At 36.1% G+C, this 13,298-nt stretch overlaps 1 protein-coding gene across 1 annotated transcript; it reads left to right on the top strand.

The window, feature by feature from the left end:
• Positions 1-210: 210 nt before the first annotated feature.
• Positions 211-11,562, top strand: LOC129276685 (TAR DNA-binding protein 43-like). Its single transcript, XM_054913081.2, has 6 exons — positions 211-649; positions 3,471-3,637; positions 4,128-4,265; positions 5,067-5,261; positions 5,709-5,811; positions 6,656-11,562. The coding sequence occupies exons 1-6, from the start codon at positions 394-396 to the stop codon at positions 7,219-7,221; spliced, it is 1,425 nt and encodes a 474-aa protein (XP_054769056.1). The 5' UTR covers positions 211-393; the 3' UTR covers positions 7,222-11,562.
• The last annotated feature ends 1,736 nt before the right edge of the window (positions 11,563-13,298 follow it).

Here is a 13,298-nt window from a genome sequence, read left to right on the forward strand (position 1 = left end):
CCATAGAGTATATCTCTATGGTATGAGCTCAGCTCAGTTCTGGAATAGTGCGCATGCGCCATTACAAATGAATACGGTGTACATTTAAATAAAGACATTCACGACAAAACCCACAAAAAATAAATAGAAAAAATATAATATTTTTGTATAATATATATCTTTAATCTTACAATTTATATTTTTAAATAATAAAACCATTTTTAAAACGAAATATTATTGCTGAGAATGAACGAGTACAACATGTCAGCGTTCTGTGTGTGAGAAATGCCCCTCGTGATATCATTGGATTGAAGACAAATTATTGTGTTAAGCTGTGCTTTTTAGTTGTTAAAATTGTATACGAAGGTGCTCTGTTTATTATTGAACGAAGTGACATTACATTGAATAAGTAAAATGGCAGATTATATCCAAGTAACAGAAGATGAAAATGACCCTGATGCCACGATAGAACTCCCAGCGGAACTACCGAGCCCCGAAGGCGCGTCCATCTTGCTGTCGACGATCGTCGCCCAGTTCCCGGGGGCGACTGGATTAAAGTACCGCAATCCAGAATCAGGAACAATGCGAGGTCTCCGAGTAGTCGAAGGCCGGGTTATGGCGCCAGATGGAGTTTGGCAAAATCATCTCTATGTTGTCACATTCCCGAAAGGTGAATTGCAATGCCAAGCCCAATGTCATGATTAGTGCTGTGCTTGTTACTGTTAGATTTTCTCTTTATTTTTTACTCTTTATAGGGCCTACTTGTATTACAAGTTGTATTACAAGTATTACAAGTTGTATTACAAGTTGTATTACAAGTTGTATTACAAGTTGTATTACAAGTTGTATTACAAGTTGTAATTGTAAAATTTGAAGTTGTATTTTTAGTACTTGTAAACTTCTTGTTGAGGTGGGATTGTCCTTTAATTATGTTTTTTTCACAAAACTTTTCAGTTGATAATGTTCGTGTTCCTTATAACTAGTATAAGTGTGCCAAAAATGTCTTAAAAATTTGAAATAGGCCCCTATATGATTTTCTTGGAAAAAACCTAGGCCAGTCATTTTGAGAATGAACGAAGAAATGGTGCCCCATGTCTGTCTGCACACCCATTCAATTACAGTTTACATACAATTACAACTTACATTAAATAACAATGAAGAAAGGGCTGCACTTTGAGGCAGTCACATGAAATGCCCAAAATTCATTATTTTCCACCATTTTGACTTTTGAGTAAGATTTTCTAATGAATATCTTTCTACTCATGATATTGCTTGAGTAAAGTTATCTTCTTTTATTAGACTCATGCAGATACATGATTTGTAAAGACAAAGGGCACTGCACAAGTTGGGGGACCTTACAATTTTTTTAAAGTATGGTAAGGTTCTGGGACTTTGCGTTGAGGAGTAAAGACAAGAAGCAGAAGTAGACTTATATTTTCATACAGACATGTCATAAATTATTTTTGAGTTTCTTTTCTTTTTTTTCTATCAAACTTTCAAACTGCTTTCTGAACTGAAAATCAGATGTGTGAGTGGTCACAAATAAAAAGATCTGAAAAAAGATGAAGCGTTGAAAAAGTCTGAAATAGAAAGCGCTCCCATCCTTTTTGTACAGAGAAAGCCAATGCCCTAGTTGAAATTAAAGAGAAATTCCAGTATTTGCAGTAAACACTGATATCATGAGAAAGTCTGTAAAACAAGGCTTAATTGTCAGTATATCATCGAGGATCTAGATCTGGTACAGTTACATAAACTGAACTTTGTGAAATCTTGAAATCTACGCTGAAAAATGTTCACACTGAAGATCACCAACACAGATAGGCACACGTGGGACAGTGTATTATTATTGCTAAAATAAAGACCCGACGGAAGTGACCGAATCCGCGCTTATTTTGCTTATTTCTCAGCAATTACACAATTTCTTCCAGAATCCTTTGGCACATATTTTTTATTCATACAAACAGACACTTGGGTGGTCATTATATTAGATTCTGTAAAAAGTCATTTTTAGATCGTTACCAAAACTGGAATTTATCTTTAAGCTTAAAATAAAAGTAAATCTGAAATTAGCTAAAAATCTGAACTCCAGTCTCCCACACCCCTGTGAAAATATTTGTGGAATAAAAAAGAAATTCATGTTTAACCTTACATACATGTAAGTTAAAATTTTAGGAAATTTAGGTGCAAAACAAATATTGAATATCCCCCTCCCCTTCAAAGTTTTATTTTATTTTTATTGAGGGGGGGAATATTCAATTATTTATCTCCTCTAGCCTATGTTACTAGTCAGACTAACTCTTGTTAGAGCACGAGCAAGAATTCTACTCAAGATCAAATTTGTGATTATGTTATGATCATTGTTACAAAATCAGCTGTAAAATACATGTGTAAGAGAGCATTTTCATGTTTGCTTAATTTCACACAAAAAGTTATACATGTATATGCACATCCTGTTAGATACATGTATGCAAATGAGTGGACTGATCATGTCACCCACTCACTATTTCTTTCGTATTTCATTACATAAAATATGGATTTTCTCATTGTCATGAGACAAAAACAAATTTACTCCTCCCTGAACATGTGTAATTACCATTGTGTTAACATTCTTGTTCATTATTAAGAATTGAAATAATGCAAAATCGAAACAATAAAAAACAAAAGAAATGGTGAGTGAGAGACATCAACTCTCATTTGCATATCACAGAGATATGTATAGAACTGTTTTGTGGAAAATAAGTGAAACTTTAAAATGTAAATTTTCTTATTTTACATCCGATTTTGATTAAATTTTCAGTGTTATGTAGGCCTATATATTGATTCAAATAAGCATTTTCCTGGAGTGGGCTTAACGATAAATTCCAGTTCTGGTAACGATCTCAAAATGACTTTTTACAGAATCTAATATAATGACCACCCAAGTGTCTGTTTGTATGAATAAAAAATATGTGCCAAAGGATTCTGGAAGAAATTTTGTAATTGCTGAGAAATAAGCAAAATAAGCGCGGATTCGGTCACTTCCGTCGGGTCTTTATTCCAGCAATAATAATACACTGTCCCACGTGTGCCTATCTGTGTTGGCAGTTTTCAGTGTGATCCTATTTCAGCTTAGATTTTATGATTTCACAAAGTTCTCACGAAATTAGTGGTTTACTGCAACTACTATCATGTAGCTTTAACCTTTAAGTTAGATTGTTAGGTGCGCAGACATGGGGCCCCTTCATGCTTTGTCTTTGATGAACTGTAGATTGAGAAAAGTAGTAAGGACAAGTCTAATGATTACAGCTACAATTTTGAAAGATAGTACCGTACATTTTTGTTTTAACATGTTTAAAAATGTATGCACCTAATTGGATTTTGTTCAAACTTTCATCAATCTGCTTCTCAGATTTCTTGGGGAAAAAAAGACACTTTGATTGGGTTCTATTCCCCTTAACATATTTCTATGGCATTCATTGCAATATTAATCTTACGGATTTCCCATCCTACAGAAAACAAGAGGAAGGGAGATGACACGCGAGAACTTCCTGTGGGAAAAACGAGAAAAACAGACGACAGGAGAACGTCAGATCTGATCGTACTAGGTCTAGACTTCAGCACAACGGTAGAAGGCATGAAGGATTACTTTTCGCAATATGGAGAATTGGTTATGACACAGGTAAACTAATTAACAAAGGGTCTCTTTGATTTGCTATTAGTTTTAACAAGGGGCTCTATTGCTGTGAGTTGACTTTTTACCCCCGTTATGATATACATGAAGCAAGAACTCTGTGAATTTCTTTTTATTTATATTTCCAATTTCCTTAAAATTATCATGAATGGTCATTGTCTTGGTTTACCATGTTAACATATTAGAGTGCTTTTTTGTGTGTGTATCTATCACCACAATTACAAATGTTAAATATTTGGCCATATATTGTCACATTTAACAGCCTTCTTATTTGCAGCCATCACCTCGTAACCTACATGAACCTGAACATTGCTCATTTAGGTTTTGGCATAGTTTGGGACTGGGTTTGAAGTGGCTTGACATGTTTTCTCAAGCACAAGATGACTTTTGACAGACAGTTTCTAGATGAACAATCACAGCTTTCCAAGGGTAAGGTCATTTTCATTAAATAACAATGATCTACCTGCTTTGTCCACAGCTGAAAAAAGACCCCAAAGGCAAATCCAAGGGATTCGGCTTTATCAGGTATCGAGATGTGGAATCACAGAATGCCGTAAACAACAAGAGGCATAAGATTGATGACAGGTGGTGTGAAGTCAAATACCCAGATTCACAGGTAAAGATTTTCCCTAACCCCCTCCCCACCATTTACTTCTTCTTGTGGGTCGTTTGAGGGTGTTTCACAAAGATTTACAAAAAAAATAAAGGGTCTTTCTAGGGCAAAGCATTTAAATGCCGTCAAACGACAGTTAAACGCATAAACATTTTTCAATTTTAACAACATGTTATGCTGCAGTCGGAGGTCACATGGTCAAAGGTCATTTTCAGGTCAACGTTAAAGTTTACATGCAGGTCAACATTAAAGTTTACATGCAAGACTCTTATGACACCTGACTCCGCAACCGTAAGGCACTTTTCAATCAAACTTGGATGGTAGATCGACTTGGGGGACCTGCATGTTATGCTGCAGTCGGAGGTCACATGATAAAGTCAAAAGTTTTCATAAGTGGGCGAGACACAAAATCGCTTTTGCCTTGTTATTTTGTTATAAACTGTTGAGAAACTGAATAGTATTCCGTTCTCTCTTGACTTTGAAAGATCGTTTTCAGTTGATGTCACACTTGATCTACCTACATGAAAGTCTACATGTAGGCACACATTATGTACAATATGTTTATTGCTAGTTCTTTCATTTTTAAGGTTTGAATGGATGTACATGTAGTGTAGTCTTGGAGTTGATGCCATTCATACGCATACAAATTATGTGATCATGTGGTGTTTGATAAGAGCTTATTACTGGCCCATTTTTGCCACAGATGAGTCTGTTAAGTAAAAGAAAAAATGTTATATTATAGTACAGTAGCTGTGTTTACATGTTTCATTTCACAAATCTATTCTCTCCATCCTGTTTCCATAGCAACCAGAGAAGAGGAAACTCTTTGTTGGCCGATTATCACCCGATATAAAGGAAGATGATCTCTACCAGTACTTTGCCAAGATCGGAACTGTCACAGATGTATTCATCCCCAAGGAATTCAGGGGATTTGCATTTGTTACGTTAGAGAGCGCTCAAATTGCACAGGGTCTCATTGGACAGGACCACATTATCAATGTAAGTCATGGGGACTTTTTCACAAAATACAGGTAACTGCATCTATGTTGAATCTATTTGGACCACTGAAATCTGTTCAACTTAGGAGAAAATCAACTTAGAATGCGTGAATAAAACATTTTTTGCATGATCAGGTCTAATAATTGCCTTGACTGATGAATATTCAGCTTGTGAAAGGTCAGCTTATGCAAGTTCGCCTCTTTTTGTTGGACATGAGTTGCACCTCAATTTCTTGGTGCATGCAGTAAACAACATATCACTGCATTTGTCACATGATGAGTGTGCAATTTGACTTTTATTACTTTATTGGTTAAATTGTCAGAGATACATGTATGTCTCGCTTTTTTTTTAGGGGGGGGGAGTCTCCAGTCTTTGCTTTTCAAGATATATGTTGATTATGTAAAATAAGTATATATATATATATATATATATTTTTTTTTTTAACAGGGAAACAGCGTGTTGATCAACTATGCAGACCCCAAGAACAAACAAGGCCAGAATCCCCACCAACAAGGGGGAAGGCCTCCCTTTGGGAACAGAGATGGTGGAGGTATGTAGCAAAACTTTGTGTGATGGGTTGGTGGTAGAGCATTGCCTCATGAACAGGGGTTGTTTGACTTTTGGCAAATTTAGACCAATCCTAGAATAAGATTCTTACTACATTGTACATGGAAAATAATTTGTAATATTCAACCATAACCCCCCATTAAGTCGTATTATCTTGTATGAATGATTGTCTGACTGCATTTGTATGTTTGCTGTATGGCCCTTTCCTTTGAATTACTGTAGGCCCTGATGAGTTTTATTCAGGTCATAGATAAATTGTCTTTATTTTCTTGGTTTCACAATTCTTGTTGCATATAAAATGTGCTTAGAAACAATGAAATATGCCATGGCATTCTTAATCATTGGTGAAAATCAAACTAACATACTTTGAAATCATCTCCACCTGCATCAGTACTGTGCCCTTTGTTGATTTGACAGTATTGAAGATATCTGACAAATGCATGTTTGTTTTATTTAAAAGGTTTCACTATTGAAAGAACCTCAAAGGACATACTAAGAAACCTGTATAACTGCTGTACTTTTCGTTGAAAATAAAGCATGCAGTGAATCCTTATGAATACTTGCACGTTTTATTGAAAAGGTTTTACTCCTGTTGAAGGCAAATCAAATGGCATGATACTGAGAAACCTTTGTTGAGAACTGTTTTTTTGTTGTTGATGAGACAGTATTGAGGATATCTTAATGAATACATGTGTGTTTTATTTAAAATGATTTATTCATGAAGGAGAATCAAATAACATGATACTGAGAAAGCCTGTAGTAGAATTGTTTTGTGTTGATAATACAGTATTGAAGATATCTATCTACATGTGTGTTTTATTTGCCAGGTTTCTCACATGGAGGACGAGGAGGGTACCAGAATGACTACTTCAGGAACAAGCAAGGCGGTGGTGGTGGTAATGATGGTAGTGGTAGCGGGAGTTACGGGGGTGGGGGTTACAACAACATGAATTCCTCAGGTCAGGGTCAGATGATCCCCAACAACCCCCAGGGCGGGGGAGGTGGCATGGGGAATCCCGCCGCAGCGGCCATGGGAATGTTGAACCCACAAGGTAACATGAACCAAAACCAGCTCAACCAGGCCGTGCTGGCGGCGGCCCTGAACCAGGCCGGGTTAGGGATGGTCGGGAGTCTCCTGATGGGGGGTGGGGCGGGAATGAACGCCCTGCAGGCGCAGGCAACCATGGCCCAGACGGCGCAGGCGCAGGGGAACCAGGCGACCACACCCCAGACGCAGAATAACCCCGCTATAACCGCTGAATCGACAGCGTACCAGGCCCAACAGCAGGCTGCTGCGATGGGATGGGGTGCAGGGAACCCAGCCCAAGGGGCTGGAGATGGGACTGGAGGCCAGTTTTATGGGGCAGGCAATAAACAGGCTTCAGGTTGGTAGATGCACTACTTCATTCATTAATTGCTTTTAATCTGAAAATGATGCCCTGATTATTTATTTTCAAGCTATATTTAGGCATTTTGTATTAACCTATGAAAAAAAAGGAAAAAGCGATTTACAGGCCCATATGATCAATTCTAATTTGATAGCCTTCCTTCATGGTACTTTGTTTAACAAACAAATGCAAAATTTCTATGACAGATTTGCTTTCTGCCAAATCACAAGATTGTTCGTGAAATAACATATTTGTTACTAACGTCTGATTGGCTGTCAGTCAATCTCCACTTACTGAGATACGTATTCTAGAAGAATAAAGATGAAAATCTGCAGTTGTTTCCCCTGTTTATAATCTGTTTCATTCTATTTTTCAAAATAAAGAGAAATAAAGAGGCCGGAGAAGATGGTCACATATCATTCTAACTTTAACCAGGCGTTTGTTAGTGAAGCAATGTCAATAACTTTATTATAAATTGAACACCAGCATTACACACACAGCCTTTCAAGACATGAAGTAATAAATGTTAAGAGTTCTGCGCTCAGGTAAGTACTATGGTTACAGTTCCTTAAAATATCCCTTTCAGGACAAAAGTTACAAAATTCTTATGGTTTTGCAGTATTACTTGAATAAGAGCCATACAAAGAATTGAGACAAGATATATCAAATTTGAAAGATGTAATATGTTTTAAATAATGTGGCAGTAAAAAAAAAGCAAATTTTATGTAGTATATGATGATATAGAGCTACTCTTGTTCTCAAAGGGATATGTAAATTAATAATAGAAATAAACCTGCTTTCATTGTGTAAAATATTAATTGTTCAGTATTGCAAGTACACAGGTATATTTTTCTAATAAAATTTTATTTGAAATGAAAAGGAACAACGTAGCCAGAATGTTGACTAATTTTAGACTCCAAAGACTGATGCTGATGGATCCGATGTGTTTTGAGTGCAGAACTATTTGATTTGGGTTTTAGATTTCACTGAAATAGTGTGTGTACTTGCTTTGATATATCTATTTGTATTCATATCATTTTTTTTGCGGAATGATTCTGGTGATTTAAGATGCCCCCAAACGTTATCTTGTATGAATAATGAGGTGAGGCCACATGATTGAGATAACATGTTAAGTTAGACCTGGGTCCCGTAACACAAAGGTTAGCAATTGATTGTACGCTTGATTGTTTATTGTAGTCAATGGAATCAATTGTAGAAAAATGTTCTACAATCATTGCTTAGTTTTGTGTGACGGGGCCCCAGGTGACAATGCACAATATCTTGTAAAAACTTCAGGCTTGTATACATTTATGTATCACTTTGATTGAACCGATCTGTTATGTAGTGACATCGTTGCGGTTTTGCCGTGTGAACCTTTGGTTGCATATGCTTAGAATGAAATGCTTGAATTACCTGTACATTTATGGTAACTTGTACTGGTGTGGTACCTATACATGTGTGGTGCCTGTACCTTTAAGGTATGTCAAACACACCTTGTGCAGGTGCAGTTTTGCTGTGTGAACCATTTTGCTTAGAATGATATATATTCGAAAGTCCTGCACCTTGTACGTAAAAGAAGACTTGTATCGGAGGCTGTAACTATTCACACTGATCCTGTCAGCAGTAATGTGAAGTACTAAGTAGCATTCTTTGACCCACTTGAAATGAACAGAACATCAGGTTTGTTAAATCTTTTAGGTGATTAAAGAGTGCTATAATGAGCCAAAGAATGCTAGTGAGTACCGGATGTGCTACGAATGTTCAATCTCTTATAACTAGTGATGTGTCTTCGCTCTCCAGAAGGCTTGGCAAAAACTGACAAATGTATAAATGTGCTCATTATGATTGTGATATATGGAGTTGTAAAGAATGTACATGTACAGATGATTGTAAATTGTGGTCCATTGTTTTATTACCTCTGTAATCTGCGCTGTGAAAGGTGTATGAAAATTCTATTCTGATTCATGAATGCAAATGACCTACGTATACATGTATAGCCATTCTATATGATTTTTGTGACCTAAAGAAGCGAGCATGTCTAATGTGTTGATAATTCAATTCTAATTTATATTTTATGACATGTTGGTGATACATTGTATATGGTGTTGATTTGCTGAAAGGAATATGACAGATTTGGTGTCACTGAATATGTAGCCAAATGATTGACCATATATAGATCTATAAATGTATGTTTTGAACTTTTGATTGAGCCAATATTGTATGTATAGGTTTGATAATTGATTATTTGGGGTGTCATGTTGTATTTCATCTGTGGATGAGGTGTGACGCTCGTTTCTCAGCAAAATGTATCTTCCATCCAGTATGTGTTTATTGAAATAATGTTGGACTTTGGAGAGTTGAACCATGCCTGATGACAAAAAATGGGTTGGATTTGTATTAAGAGATGCAGATTGGTACTTTTCTGTCTGGATTGTGATATCATTTAGAAGAACGTCTGTAGATTTAATATCAGATTATGTGAACATTTATGCAGTTGACAGAATGATGTTGTTGGAATGTTGGGAAAAAAATAAGATCTGTATTTTAAAATAGAAATGGTCATGTTTGGATTGTGCTGGCTGTCTTGGGGGTAAATATTGTGCAGATTTGATGAAAACTGTGCTCGTGATCTTGTAGGCCGATAATTTAGGTGGAGGCTGCAAGTTGTATATTTGCCTTTTCACACTACATAAGCGAAGTCTGATGCGGAAGACCAGCCGCCACCTATTCACTCCCTTCTTGCTTCAGTTGTCATTTTCTTTCATTGGTAAGGATTCGGTATGGGAATATACAACAAAAATTTTCCACCAAACATTTGTCTAGTAAAAAGAAAACAACAACTAAAGCAAGACAGAGTTTATTGGTGGTGACTGTTTCCTATTCACTGAGTATAGTTTTCAGCATCAGATGTATCGCTTATGACATGTGTAATGGCATCAGACTCGCAAAAGCAAAGACGACCTTCAGCCTCCACCTAGATTACAGGCTAATTATGGTGAAGTTGACAGACATTTTTTTATTGAAATTTGAAAGAAAAGAATTGCCATGGTGGTGTTGGAATGTTGAAACATATGTATAAGAGCCATATTTTATATTATTATTCGGTATTTTCATGTTTGGTCATGATCATTGATTGATAAAAAATGTTCATGGTGTTGGAATGTTGAAACAAATAAGACATAGATAGTGATGGCTATGGTCATTTGTGGATTGATATATCTTCAGAATGAACCTTACTATTTTACTGAACATTATAAATAGTGGTGTGATGCACTCTTGAAGTATGTAGATGTATGCATAGTGGTGTATTTTTTTTTTTCAAACTAAAAACAATAATGGCCAATGATTCTAAGCTAGATGCTACCCTTTATTAGTTCTAGCTTGAATTTATAACAAGACGCCATTTTTAGGAGATGTCTTTAAAGACAATTTACATTCAAACAAAAACCTGAGATTTGCGCAAGCCAAGCGTAGGAATACAGATTACTAAATGAACCGGTCCATCATAAAAAAAATCTTAGTAAAGAAAAACAAAGGTCTGTTCTTTGCGTTGGATTGAACTGATGGTTTTATGGTGTGTATATAAAGAATACTATGTATATATGACCTCCCTTATAAAATTTGATGTCTGAATGTTTAATGATGCTGTTATTTTGTTTTTCTTTAGATTGAATGTGATGGTAGTTCATGCTTGATGATTTTGTGATACATCCTGTGTTTAAGGAAGTAGACTTACTTTTTTTTCATGGCACAAGCTTTGAGGAAGTGCCCTTGCCACAAAGTACTTTCTGAAACATGACGTTATTAAAATGATAAACTACCAGTAGTGTGGATACTGAATATAAATTGAAAATCATTCTAGGGATTGAATAATAACTCCAAAACTACTCATATGTAATATGTAAGGAGGAAAAATTTGAATATCCTTAATTTTTTCAATTCAGGGGAGGGGGAGTAGAAGTGAATACATTGTTTTAGACTTCCTAATATAATAAGTGGTGTTGCTGGTGTATTGTGCATTTTATTTTTAATCATTTTGTTTGTATTGTTTTTTTACTGAATGATAAAGTGGGTGTTTCAATGTTTACACATTGAATAATGTGTAGCCAGTTGTCTGAAAGGCCTGATTTTAGAGATGATTGTGGTAAGAAAAAAAAAAGTGATATAAAGAGTATGTTTTGTAAATTCTGTGTTCTCTGGTGAGTGTTTATGGCTAAATCATGTAATCTGTGATATTTAGTGTATTTGCTTGCTACTGCAGCACTGTAGTGCCAGAGCTTTTGTTTGAGTTTGTTAAACAATGTTTTGAATTGAATAGGCTTCATAAATGTCTTGTTGGAAAGTGATATGGTGTGTACTGTTTGTTTTTTTACTGTGATTTTTTATTGTGTGTGTGTTGAGACCATTTTGGATGAGTCATGGTCTAGTGGTTGTGATTTTTTTTAATCAGAGGGTCATGTGTTCAAATCCCATCCATAGCATTAATTTCCTTCAGCAAGAATGTATCCCCAGGTGAAAAGGTTAAGTGGCAATAAACACTTGGGTGCTGTTTGCTGGAAAGGCAAGGGGTCGTAAATTATTTTTACCATCATTTTCATTGAATTTCCTTGAATATATGACCATTATTACTTTTGTCACATATGACTTGTATATGATTAATTAACTTGACCACCTAATGTTAATCTCTACATGTCCACTGGTTGTTGATTCAAAAGGAATTAAAGGGAATTTGAGAGCCAACATTACACCAATAACAGTAAAATTTAACAAACACAATTGAAGATGCCAGAAAAGGGATGCATCACAAAAGCATTTGAAGAGTGAACATTGTTTCCAAATAGTGCAGTGGGAAGTGAAATGGGCATTACTAGACAGTGGCATTTTAAGAAGCTTATGATGTTAGAATGTCAGAGGTGTGGACATTGAGGTAATAATGAAATTGTTACCTAGAGTATGAAGGGTCTTTTTTTTAAATGAATGTTGTTGATGAGTGCAGTGGCGTAATTAGCCAAAATAAGTGGAGAGGGGCAGACATGGGGAAAGGGGGGTTCTAAATAGTTGTGAGAAAGCAAAGCGAGTGCTCAAGCAAAATATTTGACCTTTGCATGAATGCATTAAAATTTTAGGTAGACTGAGATCCTATTCAGAAAATAATGTATTTCACCATGTTCCCTTTCATTTTCTTGCTTCTGTTTTTTTTTCTTGGTCATTTTTTTTTTGGGGGAGGGGGTCCATGCCCCCATTTATATGCCACTGGTTGAGTGCATATGTGTCCATGATTATGAAGACGGTGTTTTGATATCTTGTTGAGAGAGCAAAGCAACCGACGGAGTAGAAAATTTAAAGACTGGGATGGGGGAGATCGCCCTTCAATGTTTTTTCAAGTAGGGAAAAAAAGTAAGAAAAAGAAAATGGATAAAAAGAGGAAAGAGTATGAAAAGGCGAGGCGTGGGCCATGTAATTTTAATACCATATATTTAGAATTGCCCCAACCTCTTTCCTGTATACCCTTGGTCCCGTCACAGAATATTTGAGCCAATATATTAGAATCAGTTTCCAAATTGCATGCTTTGGAAGAAATGAAGAGACGGGGGGAGACATTAAAACATATTTGGCGGTACAGGTACAAATGTACAATTGCAATGTTTTTGTGAGAAAATGTCAGATTTGGGTGAAGATTTTGCACAAAATGTTTGATTTCATCATGTTATACCCTTCTTGCAGTTCAAAGTCGTATCAATTTTAAACATGGTTGAGTTGGGTTAATTGTGAAAATGAAAAGTTCGACTGAAATATATGACGGTGAAAATGGTGATGGTGACGACGACAATGCTTATGATGATGATGGTGGTGATGATGATAACGGCGACGACGATAATGATGACGATGATGGTGATGATAATGGTGATGACGATAATGATGACGATGATGATAATGGAGATGATGATAATTTTGCACAAAATTCGTATTCAGTGGCTAAAGGGGCTTTCACAATTGCTCGTGCGATCGTTTGCGATCACTTAGTCACAATATAATTATGTTGCGCAGAATCGCAACGGTTGTAAGCAGTCGCACCGCCAAT

The sequence above is a fragment of the Lytechinus pictus genome, chromosome 14, assembly GCF_037042905.1.
Source record: "Lytechinus pictus isolate F3 Inbred chromosome 14, Lp3.0, whole genome shotgun sequence".
Taxonomy (NCBI): Eukaryota; Metazoa; Echinodermata; class Echinoidea; order Temnopleuroida; family Toxopneustidae; genus Lytechinus; species Lytechinus pictus.

Bases quoted from the DNA above. Each gene is read 5' to 3' on its own strand.
- LOC129276685 (XM_054913081.2), top strand. From the start codon at position 394: ATGGCAGATTATATCCAAGTAACAGAAGATGAAAATGACCCTGATGCC. The intron at 650-3,470 runs GTGAATTGCAAT...CCCATCCTACAG, and splicing joins TGTTGTCACATTCCCGAAAG to AAAACAAGAGGAAGGGAGAT. The intron at 5,262-5,708 runs GTAAGTCATGGG...TTTTTTTAACAG, and splicing joins GACAGGACCACATTATCAAT to GGAAACAGCGTGTTGATCAA.